Raw genomic sequence first — 27,860 nt, 5'->3', positions numbered from 1 at the left:
AGGTGGGATGCGATAATTTCCTCTACTTTATCATCCTCAGAAAATAAAGCAAAATCCACCTTTTTCTCAATCAATATAATGTATTGAATGTACTGCTTATGAAACAGAATACTAAAACAATTCCATCAGTTAAAATAATCTAGTAGTTTGTCCAGGTTACTATTGAGTTATAATTGACCTCCAGTTGCCTGTTCCCATATGGCCATGCCTGCAAATTCTTCAAGTTTCATATCATGTTAGTTGTTTCCTTGAATAAGTACTTTTATTTTGCCTCATAGTTACCTTCAGAGTGTTCATAATAGATCTGTTCTTTAGTTAATTCATGGCTATAGCCTTTGCAGGTTTGGCATTAATTAAATTATGCTTGGTTAGTAATTCCAACAGACCCTTCTACATTTTGGAGTGAGTTTTTTTTTTCAAATAAGTGTCATGTAACCCACTTAGTGCAGATGCTTAATTTCAGTCCATTGGGAATTGTTGAAAACTACGAAGCATATCATGGTTCTCTGTTTTCTTGCAGCACCTTTGTCTGCACATTTATTTGTTTACAAGAGTAAGTCCAAAGTTTTCAAGGAAATTAATGATAAAAATGATCAAATTCAGAGGTTCAGAAAGAAGTTGCAGGTGCCATTGTACTGAGTAGTTCATTTTTCCTTTGTGACGTACTGTTTTGCGTTCTTTCTTTTCTAACATTTTTCTTTTGCAAATAAAAAATGAGGTTATTTTTAACCCGGAGCTGTATTTAACACTCGAGTATATTTATAAATCAAAATTTAATGTGCCATTTTGCAAGCAGTTTTGCATTGCTGCAATATAAAAAAAAGTGTTGTAAATTAGTTTAAAAAAGAAACTTTTGTTGTCTTAATGCCTTATCGTTCTGTTGGCACAATCCAAAGTACTTTTTTATTTGATAGTACAGTTATTATAATGTTTGCAGATTTCAAAACCAGATTGCTAAACATAAGTCTGGAATCTAATTAAGGCGAGAGGTGCAGACTCACCTCCAAGCAGTAATTTTACTGTTCATTCTTCACATTGGACGTGCATCAATTCCATCCCAATTCATAATCAAATTTCAAAAATTTACAAGTGAGCAGAGAGTTGATTACCTTGTGAGCAGGCTCCTTTTATCATTAGTGGGAAAACAATGAACAGTCAGGTACATAGTGTGCATTGCAATCTGTACAGCCCTGAGTTATACTGGACAGGTGCTTGCATGAGTCCTTTGGGATCTGTAATGTAATAATATGCAACCATAACTACAAATAGCCTTCAAATTTTCAGTGACCATTTTATTGTTCAGGAATGTGACTAACACAGTTCTCATTGTATTTCTGGTACAGTGTGGCACAAATACACAGCTACTTCATGTGTTTCAAGAAGATTTTATTTTGGGATATAAACCACAGAAAGAAGAATTGAATAAGGAGCAAGAATTTTCTTTCAGTCAACCTGCCCAAGGTACACAGAGTGAATTAAAAAGGGATTTAACATGTTCTTTGGTTTACTTATACTTTACAGTTCAGTGTTACTGTTGGTGAGTTTGATTCAGTTGGTAACAGTTTTTATTTCTGAATCTGGAGTAATTGAGTTTCAGCCAGATTCCATGATTTAAACTTGTAATCGCCACTAATGTATCATAGGAAACGAAGGTCTTCTTAGTCAGTTGCTAGGGATTCCTGATGCCTTTCTCCCACTCCAATGTTGAGTCCTGAGGTGACTGATAGGTAGCGTTTGCTGAAGCAGTCGTGTGAGATATATGGTGGTGACCTCAATTCCCTAATTAAATATCATCACTGATATCCCTGCAAATCTTACAAACCCTCAGCCAGGCCGGGTGCCCCAATATAAGTGTCATTTCTCAGACTAGTACTCCCAGTATTGAAGCACACTGGTTATGATCAATCAACTGCGTTGGGTGAGCCATGTTATCTGCATGCCTGTCACAAGACTTCATACCTAAGCTGTCTACTCCAAGCTTCATTGCAGCAAGTGGTTACCAAGAAAACGGAGGACTACTTTGAGGATGTCCTTAAATACCCCTGGACAAAAATACGATATCTTCATCAACCCTTGAGAATCTCTAGCTCATGACCACTCAATCTGGAGAAGAAACATCTGCAAAGGAGCCAATTATTTTGAATGTCTCTGACAGGACCAGGTGGTACAAACAACGGAAGCTGCATATGAAAACTTGAGTATCCCATGGGAGAAGTACTGAGTTGCTGAAGTGCTAATATTTGGATACGGTGTTCAAAGCTGTGTGTGCAGTGGATCATTGTACTGGAACAATGAATAGGGAATTTCCGACTGCCTCTTCGTCAACTGATCATTCAACTTAATTGCTGTTGGGGGATTTTGCTATATGCCATTGACTACCTTCTTTCTTTTAAAGAAGAAGTTTCTACACTTTAAAATACATCTTGGGGCAACCAGAGAATATGATCTAGCACTTTGTAAATGATTGCTAGACACAGAATTTTACTGTAATACTTAATTTGGTTACATTGGGAATTTTGGTTGCATTTTGAGTTATTTAAATTTCTGTTATTTAAGGATGTCGTGCACCGTCATTCTCTGAAAAGTTTTACCTTGTCGTGATAGAAAGAGACAAGAGACGATCATTTCTTCACATGTGGCATCTCCATTTGAAATCTGTGCAGCCTCGTGTGGGTAGGTATTTGCACATACACGACAGAAATTAGCTTACTAAATCCGTTATTGAGATCAACACATATATGAAATATTTATGAAGCATAAACCTGCTAATGATAACATAAAAAAGGACTTTTTTGTGTGGTATCTAAAAGGAAAAGAGGCTTTAAGTTGAGATCAAAAGGGTTTTTAAATTTGCTTTTGTAAAGTGAATATCGCAGGCAAGACCAGCGTTTATTGCTTTTGGGAAGGTAGTGGTAAGAGAACCACCTTCAACCACTAGCCCATACATTGTAGTTGCAATTGTGGTACTGTTAGAGGGGCAAACCTGAGCTTTTAACACAGTTGCAGTGAAGGAATGATATCTGTAGTTCCAAATCAAGATTGTTTGACTTAGGAGAAACTGGAGGGTGTTAGGATTCCTGCCAGTTTGCTGTTGTTGCCCGTCTTTGGTGGTAGAGCTTGCAGCTCTGCAAGGTGATGTTGAAGGAGTGTTGACAAGTTGCTTCGGTACAACTTGTGGATGGTAGACACTACTACCACTGCACATGGGGGATAAAGAGAATCATATTTAAGGTTGTCAATGAAGCCACAATAAAGTGACTTCTTTGACCTGTAAACTGGTAGGCCTCTTTAGATTTGTTGGATCTACATTCATCCAGGCAAATGGAGAGTATTCCATCACACTCCTCACTTGTTTTGTAGATGATAGACAGGTTTTGTGGAGTCAGAGGTGAGTTACATACCATGTAATTCTTAGAATCTGACCTGCTGTTCCAGCTGCAGTATTATGTGGCTGGTGGAGTTATGTTTGTGGTTAATGGTAACCCCTCAGGATGTTGGTTGCAGTGATGTTGAATTTCAAAGGCTATTAGATTTGCCCTTGTTGAAGATGATCTTTGCCTGCATTTGTGTGACATGAATGTTACTTGCATTTATCAGCCCAGTGATGTCCATATCTCGTTGCATGCGGAAGCTGACTGTGTATTTGAAGAGTTCTGAATGGTCTTGAATGCAACAGGGAAGATTTACACTCTGACTTTTATGTTGGAGGGAAGGTCTGTACACAAACAATGGTCAACAGAAAATAAGGGTGATTGAGGACAGGGGGACAGTTTGCTCTTTAAGAGACCACTGTGCTATAATGGTAAGAGAATAGAGTTGGTATTCTGGGTAGATGAAGTCAAACGTGAAAGGTATTTTTCACTTAAAGAGATATTAGAATGTGTGTTTTAACTAAAATCTTATTCTTCCCAAATATGACATATTCACTTTGTGCATAGATTATGTAATGAAATTCTCAACCACAGAAATGGAGCCCATTGATTGTCCCAGAATATTTATATGTGATACCATATTTATATGGAATATTAATTTTTAATTCAATTTGAGAAAGTATGTAATCATACAATCCCTACAGTGTGAAAGCAGGCCATTCGGTCCATCAAGTCTGACCCTCCAAAGTGTATCCCATCCCACCCATCTCCCTACCCTATCCCTGTAACCCTGCATTTCTCATGGCTAATCCACCTAGCCTGCACAAGTTTCGACAGTGGGAGAAAACTGTAGCATCTGGAGGAAACCCATACCAACATAGGGAGTATGTGCAAGCTCCACACATACAGTTGCCCAAGGGTGGAATCAAACCCAGGTCCCTGGCAATGTGAGGCAGCAGTGCTAACCACTGAGCCACCATGCCGCCCACAATCTATATCTTAATACTTGGCTTAACTTTGATATTTAATGTACATGTTTGTATGTTTTAAACTCCTTAAAAGATTTTAAAAGTTAGTGTATACAGCTCAAGAAATACTATGTACATATATAATTGCAAAATAAACTTCCTCAGATATTCTGCAAGTTAAAGTTAATTAGTTATTTTGCAAATAACATTTTTATATAAATTCTTTTTATAATTCTGTTATTTCCATCCCTTGATAGCATTGTATGAGTATAATTCCATTTGTAGCAAATATCAGTAAATTTCTTAGATGGCACAAATAGTCAACGCCACCAGGCTGCTTTATCTTCAAGCATCACAGTCAACATAAACCTAAGATACACAGATGTCCTTACAAGTAGGACAATTGGATAATAATTAGGAATGAGAACCTTAGCTATTATTTCTCATCTCCATTCACCTGAACAATTTAGTGTCTGAAGTAGGTTCCTCAGCACAGACTCACAATTGAGCCTGAAACATCATGGCTTGTATGATTTTGGAGCATTTAGCCCTGTGGACAATGCGTTAAAGGAACATTTCTGTTGGAATCAGAATGTTCAAATTGGAATTTCTAATTGTTGTATTTTCTTTTCTTTTTCCTTACAACCAAACTCATGTCTCCAAAGTGAACATATCGGATAATAAAATACCTATACCAGAGGAAAAGAGCTTTAGCCTGTCTCCAAATACTTCTGTTTTAAATTCTCTTCCACGGTCTGCATCAGTTGCTAATCTTCAGACTGCTAGCAAGTTGATTCTTAGCTCTGAATTAGTTTACAGTCAGCGGTTAAATGTTCCTGAGGGAGTGGAAGTAATCAGAGCAACTCCTTCTGCAGGTAATTATTTACACTATTTAATGTATAGAAAGTCTTTTTCTTCCTGTTAATCTGTTGGTTTGCATACATGTCTAATTCTTTGAAGGCCATGCTCCTGACCCAGTAGTTTTATAGCCACAGTGCCAGCAAAGGCTTTAAACAGAGCTTTTAGCACTACTAGAGAGCAAGTCTTTAAAACACCATGCTGGATTCAATTGGGTTGACATCAGTACAGGTTGACTTGGCCATGGCGGGGGTTTGAGGATTGAGTCAGGTATTGAAAGATTTATTAAGTTTGGAAGCGGTTGCAGTGAGGAGAGAAAAGACAGCAAATTGTGACATATGCAAGGTTTTGTTTCAAGTGGTGGTGGAGTGGGGGACATCGACAATCTCTATGTTAGAGATACAGTCTGGTGGTCTTAGATTGTCATAGTGCTGCCAAGCTTGGGCATTCAATGGATTATGGCAGAAAAGCATGATGGAAATCAGTAGCAATTGGGAGGTATTGGAAGTGCTACATGGCATGAAGCATGTGTCAGGATATTTCTTTGCCCTTTTTAGTAACAGACTTTATAAGCTAGAGGCATATTATGTCTTGACATTAACTATATTAATTAATTTTTGACAACATTGTTTTAAAGCTACATTCTGTGTTCTAGTCTCCGTATTATAAAAGACTGTACATGTACTGAAGAAGATACCTAAAAGAATTTCCTGACGTGATACATGATCCAAGAAGTTCTAACTCACCACAAAATGTTACATTTATTGAGGCTCTTTGGAACAAGAGACTCAAGGAGCTTCTTGATGGAAGCCTTTAAAGTTATGAAAGGTTTGATAGAGTGGATGTTGAGATCTTTCTATTTTTGGAAAGACCATAATTAGGTCATTAATACAAAGTAGTCACTAACAAATCCAACAAGTAATTCAAAAGAAAGTCTGTCTTCTTGGTGGTAGAACATGGAATCATTGCCACAAGGAATAATTGAGGTAACCAACACAGATTCCTTTAAGAGAGAGGTCAATAAAATCATGAGGGTGAAAGAAAAAGGAGAATGTTTTGATGGGATTAGATGGAGGAGAAAGCTTATGTCTCATTTGCTTACTCACTCCCTCTTTCACTTTCTTGCTCCTTGTCTGTCACACTCGCTGTTTCTCTTATTCCCTATGTAGGTGTTGCCAGATCTGCATGTAGCTAGCATTTTTTGTTTTCATTTTGATTTTTGCATGAACTGTTCAGCTTTAAAAAAGCATTTTAAAATGGATGTATGATATGTATATGCACAAAATTGTCTTGGGGACCTTTTAAAAACTTCGCCATATTATTATCAGTCATAACACATAAATATACATAGAGCCATACATCTGAGCAGCTCAGCAAGGGTTACTAAATAGTCAGCTTGGCTACACATACCTCCCCCAAACCTTCTTAACATGGGGAAACTGAGGCCCGTGTATTTCACCCTTACCATCCTCTCTGCAATAAACTACCCTGTGCCCAGATAAGGGATTGATTTCATTTTTTTAACACACTTAATATTGAGTGTTTCACTACTGCAATAAGAATGTTTGCTTCTTTTTTCCTTTTAGGTCACTTGAGTTCATCTTCAATCTATCCAGTCTGCCTTGCACCTTATCTGATAGTGACATCATGCTCTGATGGTAAAGTGAGATTCTGGCGATGTACTGTGGATAAAAGTTCCAGTTCAGAAAACTTAGAGAAAGTACATGCTTATCGGTGGGAAACCTGGCCTTTGATGAATGAGGAAGGAGAACACAGTGACAGTGCAGTTAGTATTGCAGGACGACCAGTGGCCGTAAGCTGTTCTTACACTGGACGGTTGGCTGTTGCTTATAAAGAGCCTTTACAGCCTAATGGTGTGACGCCAAAAGAGTTCACAATGCATGTCTCCATATTTGAGTGTGAATCTACTGGAGGATCAGAGTGGGTGTTAGAACAGACAATACATTTAGATGGCATAGGAAAGGTTGGAAGTGTCCTGGACTCCCGAGTTAGTGTAGATAGCAATTTATTTGTGTATAATAAATCTGATCTTTATCTCAAAGGCAACCACATAACATCAAACATAAAACATTTGGTGCACTTGGATTGGGTATCAAAAGAAGATGGTTCTCATGTTCTTACAGTGGGAGTTGGTTCCAAAATTCTCATGTATGGAAGACTGTCCGGGATTGTAACTGAACAAGCCAGTAGCAAAGATGGGCTGGCTGTTATTACTTTGCCACTAGGGGGAAGCATTAAACAAGGAACCAAGTCAAAATGGGTATTGCTGAGATGTGTAGATTTGGTGTCTTCAGTGGATGGAACACCTTCACTTCCAGTTTCTCTTTCCTGGGTGAGGGATGGTATCCTGGTAATTGGGATGGATTGTGAAATGCATGTGTATGCACAGTGGAAACATTCTACAAAATCACTAACTGATAACGACAGTGGGAGCTTGTCATTTTTTGAAGAATTAGTTGATGCCTCCCCATTTGAGACTAAAATAGTTTCAAAGCGACACAGTGTTGCTGATGCAACAAGCGGTGTGGATGATGTATTTGGAGTCCCAGGAATGGTTCAAGATGGTGGATTGTTTGAAGCTGCTCACATTCTTTCTCCTACTCTTCCACAATATCATCCCACTCAACTTTTGGAACTTATGGATTTGGGCAAGGTGCGCAGAGCTAAGGCAATTCTTTCACATTTAGTAAAATGTATTGCTGGGGAAGTTGCAGTTTTTAGGGATAAAGACCCTGGAGAAGGAGGAGGGCCTCGACGTCATCTTTCTCGCACCATCAGTGTAAGTGGAAGTACAGGAAAGGACACAATTATAGCTGGAAGAGAAGGTACACGTGATTATACTGAGATAGACTCAATTCCACCTCTGCCACTTTACGCATTGCTATCTGCAGATCAGGATATATCCTACAAAGTTGTTGAAGAAACTCCTAAAGTAGACAAAGGTTCACGAACTCAAAGTGAAAATGAAATGGACAATCAGTATGCTGATTTGTTTCAGTCTCCCAGTGTAACTACAGATGACTTTGTTGACTTTGTAATCGAAAAGAAGGAATCTAGATCTAAAGTCATAAATTTATCCCAGTATGGACCAACATACTTTGGGCCAGAACATGCCCGTGTGCTTTCCAGTCACCTGATGCATTCAAGCTTGCCAGGACTCACACGACTAGAACAGATGTTTCTCGTAGCTTTAGCTGATACAGTGGCTACCACAAGCACAGAAGTTAATGAAAATAGAGACAAGACCTACTCTGGTATGTATGTAATAACTTTAAGTTATTTTCTAAAACAAAGTTTTTTTTTAAAACAGTATTGGCATAAGTCCCAAGCATTTGTACTGTAGAAATGGAAGAGATATTTAATAAGTAATTTTACTTTGTTAATACTGTATGTTTTTGATTAAGAATTATCTAAGCTGACTGGAATCTCATAAGCTGCCTGTTACACTGCTCAGTTATACTTCTAATCAAATTTAGTGTCCCACAGTCATGGAGTTTCCCTGGAATACATTGTAGTTTAAGTGAAAATCCTTGCTGGATCAAATGCTGCAATACTTCCTTATTTGATTTTTCTCTGACATCTGAGTAAAGAAATACTTTGAGCAATGCTTTTCGTTTGAAGATAAAACGTATCCTCAAGGATTGCCTGTAAAACTTCGAATTTTGTCATTTGTACTTAATGTAAATCATTTCTGTTGGAGACCTCCATTATCTGAGTTGCTTTAATCACGCTGTCCTAACACACTTTGGTGTGACATGTATAATTCCTGCATTCTCAATGTTAAATCCTGTCAATGTCATATGCTTATGATGTTAACTGCTGCATTAATTTCAACTATTTTTATCTGCATGCAAAAAAGTTGCAAATGTTAACATGAATGATTTATTAATGTTAAGCAGCTGTACACTTGTTTCCCTCAAAAACTGAACTTTTTTTACAAAGACTCTGACTTGTAGGCACGATTCTAAAGCTAATGTAATGGAAAGCAGAGTTAAATCTAAAAGTTGGTCTGTCTTATTCATTGGTTACCCTGGTAAAATCTGATTGAATATTAATTCGCTTCTTGTCTTTTTTGAAGGAGGGGAGACACTGGATGAATGTGGTCTACGTTATTTGCTTGCTATGCGTTTACATACATGTCTTCTGACATCTCTGCCTCCAGTCTACAGACTTCAACTCTTGCATCAAGGTATGGGATTTGAACAAAGCATCACTCTTCAATTTAATAGTGAGCTATTAATAGGGAACTCTTTAATAGTGAACTATGGTGGAGGGTGGGAAAGTAAGCAGATAGATGGAGACGGAACCCCAAATAGAATTGAGACAAGAAATGTAAAAGAGTTGCACATCCATGGTGAATAGGAGGCACTCGCTGCCTGCAAACTGGAAACTCTGAAACTGAGGTAAGCACAGAAGAATCGCGGATGGAAGTGAAGAGAGACTGGACATGGAGTGAAAAATGTAGTCAAGGTAAAAAGAGATATGTTCCATGGAGCATGACCAGGTAGAAACAATAGGTCTGCCCAGGTGGTCCTGTTTGTGGATTTTGGGTATTAGGTAGAAGTGGCTTTGGGGTTGAGGGACTATGAGCTGGAAGGCTGTTGGGAGTTGGGAACGAGATTCCCAGATGAAATGAGGTTGGTGACAGGCACAATGGTCTGATGCTTGACGGTGGGTTCATGGTCTATGGGGAGATAGAAGGAGGAAGAGCATCTCATTTTCAGCTTAGGGACCCTGCAGCCTCCAGGACTCAACATCGAGTTTGATGACTTTTAGAGCCTGATTACACCACCACCATTCTCAACTATTGTCGGGCTTATTATCCCATTACATGGGTTGTTTTCACCACAGCCTGCTCATTTTCACTTATTCAACTTCTCTTCTGTTTTGGCTTACTATCAATAATCCCCTTGTCAGTCTACTTTTTCATAACTCTCTCTCTTTCCAGCCTTCATCTACACCTGTCCGCTCACCACCACCACCTCCCTCATCCTCATCCTCAGCATCACTCCCACTTATTCCTAGCTGCTATCAGTTCTGATGAAGGGTCACTGGACTTAAAATGTTAACGCTGCTTTCTCCGCACAGATGATGCCAGACCTGCTGAGTTTTGCCAGCAATTTCTATTTCAGATCTCCAAAACCTGCAGTTCTTTAAAAAAGATTCTTTGTTTTATTTTAACTTCAAGATTTCCTTTGTTACCAACCATTACCTCTTTAGTCTCCTAAGCTTTATGATCTCAACCTGCCCAATGCCGGTCCACGCCCTCTGGATCTCCAACCTATCTCTCCGTTCCCTTTACATTCAGCAACAACTCCTTTTGCTATCTTGCCCTTGTCCTCTAAAACTCTCTCAGCATCTCTGCTTACATCTTTCTCATAGCTGTTACAAACATGCATAAATCTCTTGTCTACGTCCATTTCCCCACTCCTCGCCCTCTGTTTATTCCAAACAGCTCAATGGACATTCTGTATCCATTCTTTGTACATACATTTAGGCAACAATGTGTAGACCACTGTACAAAGGGGGGAAAAAAATTGAGGCAACTAATTTTCAGCTAGGAAGCTATGACGGTAGCTGCATGTCACATCTCATCTTGTCCAGTACCAGGAAGATGCTGCAGTTGGAGAGCAACAATATAAAAGAATACGAAAATGATTCCAAATGTTTTGACTAAAGTAAAATGTTAAGTTCTGGCTGTTCTTTGAAATACAATTATGCTTAAAAACAATTGATAGCAGCAAGTTCTTCTTTACAAACCATGATAGTGCCAGGTCTGTGGTAAAAATATTTTGTTCTAGCAGCATGGGCCTATGCTATGCTTGACTTATAACCATTATCTGTTCACAACTGGGGATATTAAAGAACCTAAGTGGTATAATATCACAGACGCTTCTCTTTTTCTCGGTACACATTTTTCCCCTTGATATAGGTGTGCTTCTAGTGCATAAGAGCAATCCCGTAGTGCAGTGGTATTCAACCAGTGTGCTGCAAAAACTTTGGGAACCAGCGCTACTTAACTGAGTGTCGAGGCCGTGCCCCCTGCTTCAGATCTCTTCCAGAGCTTTGTCTGTCATTGAAGGCAGTATCTGCTGGCACCACACATATCTGTTGACTGCGCATTCCTAGACTTCTGATATTGCGCAATCGGTATGAAAAAATTGGATGTGCCATGGAATTGTTTGTCTTATGGAAGTATGCCCTGATACTGAAAAGGTTGGGAACCATTGCCCTAATATCTCGCCAAACTGGCTCTTCTCTAAGTGTGCCGAAGTAATGATGGCATCATAGCAGCAGTCAACCATGTTCTTGTTCATTTACAATCTTGGCTATCCTCTTTCCTAACCTAGAATTTGTAGCACACTGTAGAACTCTGGTTATTCAATTGTTGCATTCTGCTAACTTCAAATTAACTAGGATTGATGTACGATCATCAATTTTGTATAGCTTATCAAGACAATGAACGTTGCATTCATCCACAGATTCATTTGTACCTCAAATGGTACAAACTGTTCTTTGTGGAATTGTTGTGACTCTATAAGGTACCATTAACTATGAAAAACTCCACAATGTCACCTCACTGATCACTAAATTTTCCAGAAGCTATTGATGCAATTAGTTGAATTGGTTCCCCAAACTGCTTCAAAATGGAGAAAAAGAAAGCGATTAACATCTGGATTAGGTAGAAACTTGGAAGAGAAATGGAGTTGGGCAAGAGCTGAATAAACTATCTTAGATTTTTCTAGTTTGTATTTGGAAGCATTTCTGATTCAACTGTGAATAGACTTTGGATTATTTGACTCATTTGTTAGCACACTTGCCTCCGAGTCACATGATTGTGGGTTCAGCTCCCATTCCTGGTCTACTGGCGTGCTCCAGTGCCATTGTTTGAAGTCTTGCGGTACAGTGGTACTGTCTCTACATCTGGCCCAGAGCTCTGCATTCAGTTCTCACACCAGGTCTCGTTGTCTGGGGAAGGATCATTCATGATGCAATTTACTGGGTTGATAGGAGGATTCCGGGCTGACTGATACACCCCACTATTCTCCCAATGGTGAAAAGTGAATGCTATCAGCAAAGCATGACAGGAAGTATTTGCTGTGAGACAGCAAGTAATGCTGCATACAAGATTTTAAAAAATAATCAGTGTAATTGAAGTAATTAATGGAACCTCTTATAACTATGTGAAACTAAGCCACTACCTATAGATAGCATCTCTGAGAGGTAACCTGTATATGACAAAAGGAGGGACAAGGATGTAACCTTGGGGTACTTCAAGGACAAGTGTGCTAGATATTTGGGACAGGTGGAAGGGTAACCAAACAGAGAGAAGGACTGCTGAGAAGAAGTAATGGAAGAGAATGGAGTAGTCTACACAACAAAGTTATTGAGGACAGGGGTTATCGTGCAACAAGACTGCAATCGCAGAGGGGTCTGGATATTATATGCCACAGCTGGCAGTGTTTCTGGTAGGTTTTGTGGCGACATGTAAAGTGGTTTGGTTGCTGAAATTGGCAGCCCATCATCATATGTAAATAAATAAGAGTCAAAGAAGAACAAAGAACAAAGAAAATTACAGCACAGGAACAGGCCCTTCCACCCTCCAAGCCTGTGCCGATCCAGATCCTCTATCTAAACCTGTCGCCTATTTTCCAAGGGTCTGTATCTCTCTGCTCCCTGCCCATTCATGTATCTGTCTAGATATATCTTAAATGATGCTATCGTGCCCGCCTCTATCACCTCCACTGGCAACACGTTCCAGGCACCCACCACTCTCTGCGTAAAGAACTTTCCACGCATATCTCCCTTAAACTTTCCCCCTCTCACCTTGAAATCGTGAACCCTAGTAATTGAGTCCCCCACACTGGGGAAAAAGCTTCTTGCTGTGCACCTTGTCTATACCTCTCATGATTTTGTAGACCTCAATCAGGTCCCCCCTCAACCTCTGTCTTTCTAATGTAAATAATCCAAATATACTCAACCTCTCTTCATAGCTAGTGCCCTCCATACCAAGCAACATCCTGGTGAGCCTCCTCTGCACCCTCTCCAAAGCATCCACATCCTTTTGGTAATGTGGCGACCAGAACTGTATGCAGTATTCTGTACGCAGAGTCAATTGAACTTGTTATAAATTGAATTGACCACAGTAATACAGCTGGCATGGGCAGTGGAATGAGAATGGGCAGGTCTTTTTAAATGCTAACATGAACAAAGGTGGGAAGAAGAGGAGCATTTGAGAGGTGCCCTGCATGCACTGGGGGCAACCTCCCAACCCCTCCCGAATAAGCCACTCTTCTTCCCAGACCACCTCTCCAACAGAACCTGGTCCTGTACTCCTTACCACCTCCATAGGATCCCTCGACACCATGAAATCCTGAGACTTGCCTTTGAACAGCCATCTTCCTTTTTGGGCTCCTTATGCAGCCTGGGAAGTGCCACTTTATAGATATGGAAGCAGAATTGGGCCATTCAGGCCATTGAGTCTTCTGATATTTGATCATGGCTGACACATGGCCACTATTACACTGTGGAACTGCTGAATGGTCAGTTTCGCTGACAGTTTAAGTAGGGAATATCTCCTCCTGAATGAGGAGTGAAAGCCCACTGTAAGCCATTTCAGCACACCATGTGGCTGTCCGCTCCCTGTAAACTTGTCTGCGATGCTGTTGGTACTTGATTCTGTTTTGGTCAATGGACAGAATAAAAGGAAAACTGCTGGGATATAAAGAGGAAATTCTGGGATAGGTAAGAGCAAATTTTAGATGTAAGAAGTAAAGGAGCTGAGGAATTGACCTTTATTTCTGTCTGTGAATATATTTAAGTAGATTTTAATTTGTATCTAAATCAGTCTTAACGATATATGTTTGAAGATATATTTTATGTTTCCTGTATCGAGATTTTTTTTCTCCATATAGATTAGTCAGTAACGTCATTTGTTGCTTTGAACCTGTTACGTCATGAAGTGACAAATCTAATCTTAACATCTTTACACATCTTTAATATATGATTATGCTTGACGTGTTTAAATTTCTGCATGAGGTGGTAAAACATGTCAGTGGATATAGAAATTGTTATTATACTTTGTAGGCTTGTCCACATGCCACTTTGCTTGGGCCTTTCATTCTGAAGCTGAAGAAGAATTGCTTAATATGATTCCTGCCATGCAGAAAGGAGATCCTCAGTGGTCTGAGCTGAAAGCCATGGGAGTAGGTTGGTGGGTTCGAAACATCAATACACTCCGCAAGACCATTGAGAAGGTATTGTAAACGTAGCTATATTTTAAGAATTTACAAACAAGAGTGCATAGAAATTGATGAATAAACACATTCATTAATATAAAAGAGATGTTCCACAAATTTTCTGTGCAATGTGGGAGTTCTGTTTTTTGCAACTGGCTGATATGTTTTGCTTTATTGTGAAGTTTTGCAGTTGTAAAGTGTAGAGTCCTCATTCTCACTTTAAAGTAAAAGCATCACTATACGTCGTGATGATTTGTCATTACCTGTTCACATCGCGACTGAGTTGTTGTAAGTGCAAGTCCTTCTATATTATTGCGCTCAGCTTGAAGAGTATAATGAGATAAATAGAAGCTGGACAAGGCCATAGTGCACCTCCCCCCACCCCACCCCATACCTGCTCTACCATTCAGTAAGATTGTAGCAGATCTGTATTTTGGTCTCAATTCCACTTTTCTGCCTGTTCCCATAATCCTCAACTCCCCTATAGTTCAACAGTCTCCGTCCATCTCAGCCCTGAAAACATTCAATGACTAACTTGCACAGCTGCCTGGGATAGAGAATTCTAAGGGTTCATGTTCAAGACATCCTCAACTCTACTTTAAATGGGTGATCATTCATTCTGAAATTATGTTCAGTTCATTCTTTCAGCATCTACCTTGTTAAGTCTTTTCAGAATCTTCTTTGCTTCAATAAAATCACCTCCTGTTCTTCTAAATTTCAATGAGTGTACATAAAACCTGCTCAATCTTTCCATAAGGACAATCCCTTTATCCTAAGAAAGAACCCACTTTTGAGGTCCTACTGTGATTTGATAGTAAGTAGCTAGCATTATGTCTTTTGTAGAATTCTTGCTAAATTTTATTCATTTAGTTTACAAAAATATGGTAACATTTGCCAGTAAAAGGGCCTATTCCTTTGTCTGGGAGTCTAATCCACCCTCTACAGACCCCTTCTCCCACCTCCAACAAACCTCATCCTCCTGGACACTACACCACGGCCTCCTACCGTCCCTCGACCTCTTAATTTCCAACAGCCGTCGTGATATCGATCGCCTCAATATCTCCACCCCCTCACTCACTCCAGCCTCTTCCCCCATGGAAAGCGCAGCCCTCCGTTCCCTCCGCTCCCACCCTAACCTCACTATCAAACCCGTGGATAAGGGAGGCACAATAGTGGTATGGCGCACTGACCTTTACATCGCTGAGGCCAGGTGCAACTCTCTGACACTTCCTCCTACCGCCCCCTTGATTATGTACCCACCCCAACCACCAAACCATTGTCTCTCAGATCATTCATAACCTCATCACCTTAGATAACCTCCCACCCACAGCCTGCAACCTCATCATTCCCCAACCCTGCACAGCCTGTTTCTATCTTCTTCCCAAAATCCACAAACCTGACTGCCCCCAGTCGACCCATGTTTCTGCCTGCTCCTGCCCCACTGAACTCATCGCCACTTACTTTGACTCTGTCTTTTCCACCTGGTCCAGGAACTCCCTACCTACACCTGGGACACCACCCACGCCCTCCACCCCTTTGAAGACTTCCAATTCCCTGACACCAACTCATCTTCATTATGGACATCCAATCCCTGTACACTTGTATCCTCCATGCAGGTGGCCTAAAAGCCCTCGGCTTCTTCCTCACCCGCAGGCCCAACCAGTCCACCTCCACCAACGCCCTCACCTGCTTAACAGAACTTGCCCTTACCCTTAACAACTTCTCCTTTATTCTTCCACTTCCTACAGACTAAGTGGGTGGCCATGGGCACCTGCATGGGCCCAGGCTATACCTGCCTCTTCGAAGGATACATGGAACAGTCCCTTTTCCGCTGTTACACTGGCACTATTCCCCACCTCTTCCTCTGCTATGTTGATGATTGGATCAGCGCTGCCTCCTGCTCCCACGAGGAGCTTGAACAGTTCAACAACTTTACGATTACCTTTCACCCCAACCTCAAATTCACCTGTACCATCTCCAATACCTCCCTCTCCTTCTTGGATCTCTCCATCTCCATCTCTGGTAACCGCCTCAAAACTGACATCTATTTCAAGCCCACCAACTCCCACAGCTACCTGAACTATACCTCGTCTCACCCACCCTCCTGCAAGAATGCAATCCCCTACTCCCAATTCCTCTGCCTCCGCTGCATCTGCTCTTAAAATGGAGCATTCCACTCCTGAGCATTCCAAATAACCTCTGATTTCAAGGACCACAACTTTCCTCCTCCGGTGATCAAAAGTGCCCGTAACCACATCTCTTGCATTTCCCGCACTTCTGCCCTCATACCCCCTGTCCGCCCAACAAAAATAAAGACGGATTCCCCTTGTCCTCACATTATTACCCCACCAAACTCTGCATCCAGCGTATCATTCTCCGCTACTTCTGCCACCTACAATCTGACCCCACGACCAAAGAGATATTTCTGTCCCCACCCCTATCTGCCTTTTGTAGGGACTGCTCACTCCGCAACTCCCTCGTCTGCTCCACACTCCCCACCAACCCCACCATACCTGGCACCTTTCCCTGCAATCATAGGAAGTGCTACACCTGCCCCTACACCTCCCCCTTCACCTCCATTCAAGCGCCAAAGCAAACCTTTCACACCAGACAGGGGTTCACCTGTACATCCGCCAACTTGGTCTGCTGTATCCACTGCTCCCGTTGTGTCCTCCTCTGCATTGGTGAGACCAAGCGTAGACTTGGAAACCGTTTCGTAGAGCATCTGCGCTCTGTATGCAACAAACAACAACACCTTCTGGATGCCAACCATTTTGACTCCCCCTCCCACTCCCTGGGTGACATGTCCATCCTGGGCCTCCTGCAGTGCCACAATGACACCACACACAAACTGGAGGAGCAACACCTCATATTCCACCTTGGGAGCCTGCAGCCCGATGGCCTAAACATGGGATCGACCAGTTTCAAAATCTCATTGCCCCCGGACTCATCCCATGTCCAACTCTCCCTCTCATCCCCGTCTCCTTGACCTGACACAACTTGTCCATCTTCACTCCCACCTATCCGCCCCTCCCATTCCACTGACCAATCCCCACCTCTCCCTACCTGCACTCCCCTATCACCATCCCACTTACCTTCCCCAGCCCCACCCTTCCTCTGTATTTATTTCCCAGCTCCCTTCCCCCTTCCCATTTCTGAAGAAGGGTCCTGACCCGAAATGTCAACTTTCCTGCTCCTCTGATGCTGCCAGGCCTGCTGTGTTCCTCCAGCTTTCTGCAGTTCTTGCAATCTCTGATAGATTTCTTTAAAGTAGCTTTGGTTTTCCCTGTTAATTTGGTGAACATGTACAACCAATGATGTGAAATAGAATATAAGGAATATGGTCATATCTTTTTGATTTTGGTCTGCATTGTGTTACCTCCTATCTAGTCGAGTGTCAGAAAGAGCAAGCTACAAGGAATTTGAGGCAGAGGAGGGAAGAAACCTTTAATTACTTTAAATTACGAGCAGTGAAAATGTGCTTCTGTCACTGGTTGAGACGATTAAGTTTGACTATGATTCTCATGACAATTCATTGAATAACCTGCTGGACCTCACTGTCTGGACTCATGCATGAAACTTTACAAATTTTGGATGTGATATCAAAGGAATGGTAGTGTCCAGGAATGATATTTATTCTGTAGAAGAAATTTTAAAAAATACACCCAAGGAATATCAATGCAAGAATTGTATGATGTGATTTACTTATCATATTTCAGGCTGCTCTGCTGTATTACTCTTTCTGCATTGGTAATTTTTTTTAATCAAGTCATTACTAGTTTAATAACCAACTATTGCACAGGGAGCAATTGAATTAACTCAGAGATCAGGAGGGTATGTGGTCTGCCCAGTGGAGATAAACATGGTGACAGTGGCAATTGGACTGTAATTAGTGTATAGTAATTTTAACTCTGCTTTGGTCCATTTCACTGAGGGCCAAGTTAAAATCAGCCCTAAGTTGCAATCACTCATAGCATCCTCCTTATTTGGCTGCTAGTCCACCAATTTAAAATTCTGGTGCCCCAGTGGTATTAACATTGCCTGCCTGTAATATCCAAAATCCCTGTGGCCCCTTGTTGATTGTCTCAGCACCTCCATTTGATCTTAAACTTGATCAGAGAGAGACTTTCAAACAGTCACTTTTAAGGGGCCCTGTGGCACAATTGTAGTTTCCCTGTCTCCAGAACAGGAGCTCCAAATTCAAGTATTACCATAACATGCCTGAATGAGTTGATTAAAATAATAATCAGCCTCTTTCTGAATTTCTCTTCCTCTGCCTCAGGGTCTGCTTTTCTTTCACATTTGTGAAGTGACTTGCAGCTTTAGTGTTTGTTAACGGCATTGCTGAGAAAAAGGTTCATTTTGCTAAAGCTTTTCTCTTGTACTCATGAGGACATTTTAGAAGAATACAAATTTGAGAAAAACTAACATTTATACTGCATGACAAGAGAACGCTGAGTGATTGATTGGCAAGTGAACTCTGGTGGAGGCATTGCTCACGGACAATGCACTGATTAATGCTGGTTGACAGTTAACACTTAAGCTTTGTTAAATTTTAAACTGGGCAGTTTAAACACTATTTGATCAGGGCATTTACTTGAAAAATGCATCAGTGGCTGTTCCATATTTTGTTGGGTTGAAACAGGTGCAGTGTATGTACTTGTTCCCTATCTCTGCGTGTGTTAATATATGTAGCTTCATGTACATGCAATACTGCAAGCCTGACTGACAATCTTAAGTTAGTTGTCAGAATAATTTCTCGCACCCTCAAGATTATCCAGCATACGTAGAGTCACATCTAGTGTCAGAGACTGCATTACGAGTTTTACATGTGCAGGCTTCTTAGATACAGCCAGTACTTTGCTTGTTGCAATCAGCTGAAGGGACATGCTGTTTAATACAATGTCTCAGTCTTTGGGATGTACGACCTATATACTTAACATCACACAGGAATATGCTGCAGTGTACTTTTTTAAACATTACTCTCGTCCCATATACCAGAAGTGGTTCTTTTTAGGCCATATTTCTGTTTAAACCCATTTACATTAGTGCTCTGCTTACTTCCAGTTATAGCTACTACTTTCACTCCCTTTAAAAGTGACATATCCAGTTATGCATCATTGCCGATGCTGACTCAGTAGCAACAATGCTTTAGATATAGCAATTGTGTCACAATTTTATTGAATCAACTGCTCCAATTCCCTAATGTGAGGATACATTTGTGAAAGTGTTTTATTTTCACCCCTTACACAGGTTGCTAAAGCTGCTTTCCAAAGAAACAATGCAGCAATGGATGCTGCTTTATTTTATCTTGCTATAAGGAAAAAGGCTGTACTTTGGGGCTTATTCAGGTATGTCTGATAGAGAAGATACATGCTAAAGCCATTTAGGACAAAGGTGAACAGCAAAGCTTTTTCGTTAATATCTATTCTCCCTTCAAGTTGTGTCTTTCATACAGAACCAACCCTGAATGTTGAAAATCACATGCCATCATCTTTTGTAAACCTCAATGATAAGGTTGTCTGTTTGTATTTCTTCTATTACTGATTTGACTAAGTTGTCAGAGAATTCTTTCACCTTAAAGAATGACATCTTCTCCACCTCAGCAAAATCGTTTTCTTTTAGTATGGAAGGGTTTTTGTTTTAAGTTTCTCAGCTTCTGCTCAAACATTTAACTAAATTAAGAGAATATTATAATTTGAAGATGTTATCTCAGTTATATTGTTTGTGCTATTGAAAGCTTCTACCATTAACCCATCTGGGTGATTTTAACAGTTAATTTTAAATCCACACTGATACTTTCCATAGTGCTTTCAATGCATTCCTACATAATCATCAAAAGTTTGAGCCTTGTTGTCCTTTACCGAATTTGAAAATAGATATTGGATTTGTTTACTTCATTTTGACACCAAGTGCCCAGGTTTCTTTTCAATAAAGATACGTTTCTTTTGCTAGACAGAAGTTTATTTTTATTGTTTTGGGTTACATTCTCCAATGAAGTAAATAAGTAAATCCTGAAAAATATATACCGTAGTTTTTCCTTAAGCCAATGCTTCAGGCAAAGCTTTAGAAGGATGCTCAAAATTGTTACTTGAATGTATAATTGTCACCTCAAATTCACAACTACTGGATGCCCTATTGCACTCCAGACCCAAAAATGTGGCAATTGTTTCAACTGAAGGGTTGGCATAGTTTAGAAATTAGAATGTTAGCGGAAGGAAAATGCTTTGACAATTCCAATTGTGACACACTGGACTATGGGTTGCTGCTACGCATATTCACCTTCAGAAAAAGTTTGGAATTGATTATGAAGAAGCTGATGTGCTGAAGATCAGAAGGGCTTATGTTTGGTTAAGAAATATTGAGGAATTAAGATGGTTATACATAATGAATTATTTCTTTATACCAGTGTTCACAAATAGAGACTGTCAGTAGATTTGACTTTGATTTATTTATTGTCATGTGTATTTTGTACAAAATACAGTGAAAAGTGTTATATAGTTTCATCACTCTCTGGTAACATCTTAAAATAGAGAAATATACCAAAACATAAAATATGAAGGCAGAAAAATAAAGAAATAAAGTTCAACTTTACAGTCCTTCTTGTCAAGTGCTCAGCCATGTGCTTGGAGCAGCCAGCCATGACTCCCCTTGCTGTACCACTGGAACAAGAGTTGCCACTAGTGCCATCTTGCCTCCACTGTTACCACTGCCATGACGAATCCTCACTGGACCTCACCAGTGCAGCTACCACCTATGCCACCAGGTCCTACACCAGCCAAAACTGCTGCCACCTCCAAGAGTGTGCGCTGGATGCAGAAGCTGTGGGGAACGTAGACTCACCTGTGCTGCGGCGCCATGAGTCGAGTCTGGGCTCACGTGGTTGATGGAGAAACCGCCAGGAACCCAAAGCCTCTGATGTCTCAGCCACGAATCCGCGCTGAGCTCAACTCGCTGCTGCTAATCCCATCACTACTACCGAGCTCTTCACAAGATGCAAGTAAAAAGACGAAAAACAACTAGAAAAGAGAATAAAAAGAATAGCGGGCGGAGCAGACAAGTCCCAGGCTCAAGGGCCTTACTCCGCTGCCTTTTTGGATTAGTGAAAGCACAGGCAGCGAAAGTCAAAATGACATTGGGAATTTTTATTGAAGAAAATTGCTTTTCTTTATTGAATGACATTTTTATCCAGTGTGTGTCTTATTCGCACAGCTTAGGATTGAATTTTACCGCATCAGCTACTTGATAACAGCTACACTTCTTCTAAAGCAGTCATGCTGAGTGAGCTGATTTTCAGTGCATCGATAAAGATCTGGACTTCAACCAGAAGATGTTATTTTCCTGTGTTATTCCATAAAACATTTTGATATTTTCTGTGGTTTAATGCAAAAAAGAATATTGATATGATTTTTGCAGTTTAAAAAAGCCATGTGCAGTACCACCTAAATGCATCTTGAAAATATAACCCCACACATGTTAAAAGACAGAGCATTGCCAAACCATTTACATCTGTCAATTCATTACTAAGATGTTTTGTTATGCATTTGTTTTGGAAGGTCAAATTTGAATGCAGAATACAGGGTTAATGGCAGGATTCTTGGCAGTGTGGAGGAACAGAGGGGTCTCGGGGTCCACGTCCATAGACACCTCAAAGTTGCTACCCAAGTTGATAGGGTTGTAAAGAAGGCATATGGTGTGTTGGCTTTCATGGCAGGGGAATTGTGTTTAAGAGCCACGAGGTTATGCTGCAGCTCTATAAAACCCTGGTTAGACCACACTTAGAATATTGTGTTCAGTTCTGGTCGCCTCATAGGAAGGATGTGAAAGTTTAGAGAGAGTGCAGAGGAAATTTACCTGGATGCTGTCTGGACTGGAGGGCAGGTCTTATGAGAAAAGGTTGAGGGAGCTAGGGCATTTTTCATTGGAGCAAAGGAGGATGAAAGGTGACTTGACAGAGGTGTACAAGATGATGAGAGGCATAGAGTGGATAGCCAGAGACTTCTTCCAAGGGCTGAAATGACTATTACGAGGGAGCATAATTTTAATGTGATTGGAGGAAGATATAGGGGAGATGTCAGAGGTAGGTTCTTTACACAGAGAGTGGTGCGCATGTGGAATGTGCTGCTGGCAGAGTAGTGGAGTCAGATACTTTACAGACTTTTAAGCGACTCTTGGATAGGCACATGGAGGATAGTAAAATGTAGGGTAGTTTGATTTTAGTAGGATAATACATCACGGGCCGAAGGGCCTGTACTGTGCTGTACTGTTCTATGTTCTATAATATTTGATGAATGAAGAGGAGCAAACAAAGTAGATGATCTGCCTTTTACTTCAAATGATTAGTGTCGATACAACTTCATATGTGTTCAAATCTAACAGGACAATTGTGTATTTTTCTCAGATCTCAGCATGATCAAAAGATGACTGAGTTTTTCAAACACAATTTTAGTGAAGACAGATGGCGTAAAGCAGCTTTGAAAAATGCATTTGCTTTGCTGGGTAAACAGCGATTTGAACAGTCTGCAGCATTTTTCCTTTTGGCTGGTTCTTTAAAGGATGCTATTGAGGTAATGTTGGTCTTCCTTGTTCAAATCATAATTGACTTTCTTCAAGGTAACATCTAGTCACAACAACACTTTTTGTTTTTAATAACATTTAACTGTTGTAACTGATAGCTCTTTTTACTTAGAGCTAAAGCTCTGAAGATTTCCCAGCTTTGTAACAATGTATTTGAGGAGCCAAGATTATTAAATTATTATATAACAGCATTTAATTTTGTAGTGACATTTTAATATTATAATCTTTGTCTTTATTTTAAGGAGAAAATATGATTTATAATACTTTTAATATCAAAATTCCACGTGTTGCAATAAGACTAAAATACTTTTCCTGCAGAATCATTTGCCATTGCTTATTCTCACTTGTGCATGTTTTGCTGATTTCTGATGAATCTCCTCAAAGGTAGGATTTTTGCCCATGTCTTTACAGGTGTGTCTAGAAAAAATGGATGACATTCAATTGGCCATGGTTATTGCAAGATTATTTGAAGCTGACTATGAAACATCCTCTACATGTAAGTCCATTCTGTATGAAAAAGTTTTGGGCTGTAAAGCAGACGGATCCGAATTTGTGCCGAGCCAGTTACATCCAGATCCATTTTTGCGAAGTATTGCATATTGGACTCTGAAGGATTACTCTAAGGCGTTGGATACACTTCTGGAACAACCTATAAAGGGTAGTGATGAGCATCCAGGTATGAAGAATCAATTGAAGTGTATACTACAGTCTGTTACCTGTCACTCAGCTAGCTTTGTATTCCTGCTGCCCCTCTCTCTTTTGTTCCATAGACTTTAATTTTGGTATCACCCCTATTTTGTTGCACTTTAGCTGCATTATTTGAGTGTTCTTTTTCTTTTGTATCTAGACGTTAATCCTTGAAATTGAGTCACATTGCATCTTTTTCTTCATGTCCTAGATGGAGTCCTACATCACCAAAATGGCAGGCTGGTAGTATGAGAATAAGTTTTGACTAGAGGTTTATTGCCTGGCCATATTTTGTAAAGAAAAACTAAATTTCCATTAATGGTGTAAAGAAGAGATCAAATCTCTGCTTCAGGTCCTTGTAGTGTAATACTGTTTTGCTTTGGACACTCAGTGCCATCTCAAGCAATACTGGAGGTAACAAATCCAAGATCACATGCAGGGAGTAAAAAAGCAATCCTATCTTTCTGGCTGCCCAGCCCCACAAAATGTAACCCTTGCCTCCAGGACCCAATCCCATGGGCTGCTGCTGGCTGATACTATCACCCTATGACCACTGCTCATGTGAGATCCCAACTTACTCACCTCCGTTCTCCACATACAGAACTGATATATGTTCTCACAAGGCTCAGATCTCGCTGTTTTTGTGAATGGTCACTGCACAATGGGTTGCTTCAAAATTTAAAAATAATTATGTGCAAACTTGTAACTCAATAGTAACTGCTGTAAATATGTTTTTCTGTTATGTTACAGGAGTCCTCATAAAGTCTTGCAATCCTGTAGTATTCAGCTTTTACAATTATCTTCGTGCTCACCCCTTGTTGATGCGGAGACATTTTGCTTCACCTGAAGGCTCTTTGGCTACTTTAGGGCTTGTAACAGAAAAAAGCAGTGAAGATGAAATCAACCTTATTGAGAGGAAATTATTTTTCTCCACAGCAAATGCCCACTTTAAAGTTGGTTGCCCTGTCTTAGCTCTTGAGGTACTGTCTAAGATACCAAAGATCTTGGCAAAATCAAAAGTATCCTTCAAAAGTGAAAACGGTACATTGAGTACCCAAGGGCAAAATGGTGTTCATAAGCATCATGGAATTACTGAAAGTACTCAGTGGTCACAGACTGTAGCAGGTTCTTCTGGTCTGAACAGGGATACCAGTAATACTGCTGGCTTTGATTGGAGTCAGCCATTAGTGTCATTTGCTGAAGAACCATTAAAACTTGAGTGGGGTGATGATAAAGATGATGAATTTGAAGAAGAGGATTCTGGTGGGCTGAGTATGAAAGATGCAGAAATAAAGCATAAGGCTGAAGAGGAGGAAAAACATATTCCTGAAGAATCTCGGTCTCTTCCGAAAGAAGATTTCACTTCTGACTGTTGGGTTGATGTAATAGCAGAACAGTTAAAATTCAGAGCATGCTTGAAAATTCTAATGACTGAACTTAGGACATTGGCTACAGGATATGAAGTAGATGGAGGGAAGCTCCGATTTCAACTGTATAACTGGTTAGAAAAGGAGATTTGTGCTATGCATCAAATCTGCAATTATAAAACTGAAACTAAAGACTCTGTTATTGAAATTGATACAAAGACCAGTAGCTCTCTTGACCAGGAGGATATAACTCAGAACACAGAAGGAGCTTCATATGAAAGGCATCAGATCGATCGGCGGAGGCTGCAAGCAAAGCAAGAACATGCAGAAAGACGGAAATGGTGGCTGCGGAAAAATCAAGCCCTGCTTCGAGTTTTTCTAAGTTATTGCAGTTTGCATGGAGCTCAAGGTGGTGGGTTAGCTTCGGTCAGAATGGAACTTATCTTTCTATTACAAGAATCACAGCAGGTATAAGACTCCAGAACTGGTCAGTAAATCAAGCAGAGTGAAATACCACCATAAAGCTTTAATTGTGAGAATCTAGAAGTCCTGCACTCTAATGTTTTCAATTCAGTACACTTCATGCTATTACGCATGTTTCCTCATATGTACTGGTTATAAGTCTATTTTTGTTTTTCACATTTTCTATTTGCAGTTGTGTTATTTTTCCCATGCCCATAAAGAAAGATGAATGGGCTGATTTCAATGGTCTCCACTGGCTGGAAGAAGGCAGTAGCATGAATTGCAGTATTGAACTTGCTATCTCATTACCATTCCCAATCTACCCACTTGTATTACTGACCAATTATGAAAATTGGCAACCATACCAGCTGCTTGTTTCAAGTGGGAACGTTTTTGTAATATACAAAGCAGGATCTTACCACCACCATAAACCCAACCTTCGGGAAATTGCAACTAATGCTTCACCATTACTACTTCAGGGCTTTTCACATTGAGATTGAAACCCAACAACAAAAATTCAGCTAGTTGGGTCTGATTTTCACCTTGGGCAGACATTGGAGAGACAGCTGAGTCAGGTATGTTCCTGGTTCTGGAAAGGGTGTGATCGTCCCCCTTTAAGGACCTTGAAGGAGCTGTTAGATTATGCCCTCCTCCTCCACCCCAATTCCTCAGAATCAGGATGCTGCCAGTAAGCACTAATGCAGCACTCTCAGCTCACCTATAGTATGCAGGTGAATACTACTCATCACCACTCTTTCTGCTGCTACTGAAGTCTTTCCAGTATGCACCCAGGGTGAAAATCAGACCCACTGGGCTGAATTGTCATGTTTGGATTGCAATCCTGATCTTAGTCTCCATTCTAAGGCTGAACCTAAAGTGATCACAGCGAGATTTTTCTTTGGTAGTCACTTAAGAAGCTGCCTCTGAGAGTCTCATTCCTTTAAGCAAGGTGTGCAGACCAGGGATATGAGAAGCCAAGTGGAATGCCTCACTGCAATGTCTGGCTGGCAGCCCCTCCAAGAGAAGTGGGGTACTACATAATGTAGCTGATGCCAGTATCAATAAGTCAGATTCCAGAGTGAAACCTGACTTGACAGAACATAAGTTTTTTTTTAAATTTTGTCTTTGCACTTTGGTTACCATAGTGGTCAGCCTCTGAACAGATTCACAGATCAAACTTGTTTCCCTTTATTGAAATCACATTATCACACAAGAAAAGAAAAAAATTGGAAAGATTGTAGACATTGCAAAGAAAGACAACCCTGTTCCCTAGCAATATACTTTACTCAACCCTATTAATATATCACTGCTGCCTCCATTTAAACATGTCTTACTCGACTGTCAAGGCCATGAGCAATTCATTTTGGTGACTTTCTACACGTTCACCAATGTAATTCTGTCCGTCACTCCTTAAGGGACACAGAGCTCTGTGATGAAAGTCAGTGAGTAGGCCTGCATAAGGACAAAACAGCTTTGTTTTTGGCTCTAATAGCCCTGACTCTGCCAAAAACGAAACTGCCCTTCTACTGCAATGGGTCATTTTCTGAACTGAACCTGCTTGTGGCCCATGGTCTTGCTTTCTATAGGATATAAAAATAACTCTATAAACACATCAGCAATTATCACATTAGGTAGCTTAGCTAGTCATTTAGCTTAAGTCAGATGCTTGCTTGGAAATACTGTTTTGAACTTGTTTAAAATTACCTTCTGACCTTTGCAAGAAGAAAGTCAGTCATCTTCACAGAACTTAAAAAACAAAATCCCAATTACCTCTACTTTAGAATAATAATTATAAATTGTATGAATGTGCCTCAAAATTAAGGTGCACTCTGCAGCATTAGGACAAATTTGAAAATCACATACAACCACAACTGCACACTATGAATATGGCTGTTGAATCCCGTTGCTGGGTGTTTGAGTAGTAGCACTGATGTCCCCTTCCACCTGTCATTAGGATGTTGCCTCCAAGGAAAATCCTGATGTTATTTTCATCCTCTATGAAAGTGAGCCCTTTTAATTGGACTAAGTATTTACCTATGACAACAAGGTGCAGGGCTGGATGAACACAGCAGGCCAAGCAGCATCATAGGAGCAGAGAGGCTGACGTTTCGGGCCTAGACCCTTCATCAGAAAAGGGGGAGGGGAAGGGGGTTTTGAAATAAATAGGGAGAGAGTGGGAGGCGGATAGAAGAGGGATAGAGGAGAGGATAGGTGGAGAGGAAACAAACAGGTCGAAGAGGCGGGGATGGAGCCAGTAAAGGTGAGTGTCGGTAGGGAGTTAGGAAGGGGATAGGTCAGTCCAGGGAGGAC

General features: G+C 40.5%; 1 protein-coding gene across 3 annotated transcripts in view; it reads left to right on the top strand.

Moving 5' to 3' along the window:
• dmxl2 (Dmx-like 2) overlaps positions 1-27,860 on the top strand; it is a 122,041-nt gene that overhangs the window by 56,345 nt on the left and 37,836 nt on the right. For all 3 annotated transcript variants that reach the window (XM_048616014.1, XM_048616013.1, XM_048616015.1), the window contains 10 exons: positions 1,344-1,461; positions 2,557-2,673; positions 5,005-5,214; positions 6,784-8,472; positions 9,297-9,407; positions 14,306-14,475; positions 19,711-19,808; positions 22,859-23,024; positions 23,446-23,710; positions 24,472-25,556. In XM_048616014.1, coding sequence (XP_048471971.1) covers positions 1,344-1,461; positions 2,557-2,673; positions 5,005-5,214; positions 6,784-8,472; positions 9,297-9,407; positions 14,306-14,475; positions 19,711-19,808; positions 22,859-23,024; positions 23,446-23,710; positions 24,472-25,556 — 4,029 coding nt within the window. The remainder of the gene's footprint in view (positions 1-1,343; positions 1,462-2,556; positions 2,674-5,004; positions 5,215-6,783; positions 8,473-9,296; positions 9,408-14,305; positions 14,476-19,710; positions 19,809-22,858; positions 23,025-23,445; positions 23,711-24,471; positions 25,557-27,860) is intronic.

This window comes from Rhincodon typus, chromosome 33 (assembly GCF_021869965.1).
Source record: "Rhincodon typus isolate 14 chromosome 33, sRhiTyp1.1, whole genome shotgun sequence".
Taxonomy (NCBI): Eukaryota; Metazoa; Chordata; class Chondrichthyes; order Orectolobiformes; family Rhincodontidae; genus Rhincodon; species Rhincodon typus.
This window is presented reverse-complemented; position numbering and strand designations above follow the sequence as displayed.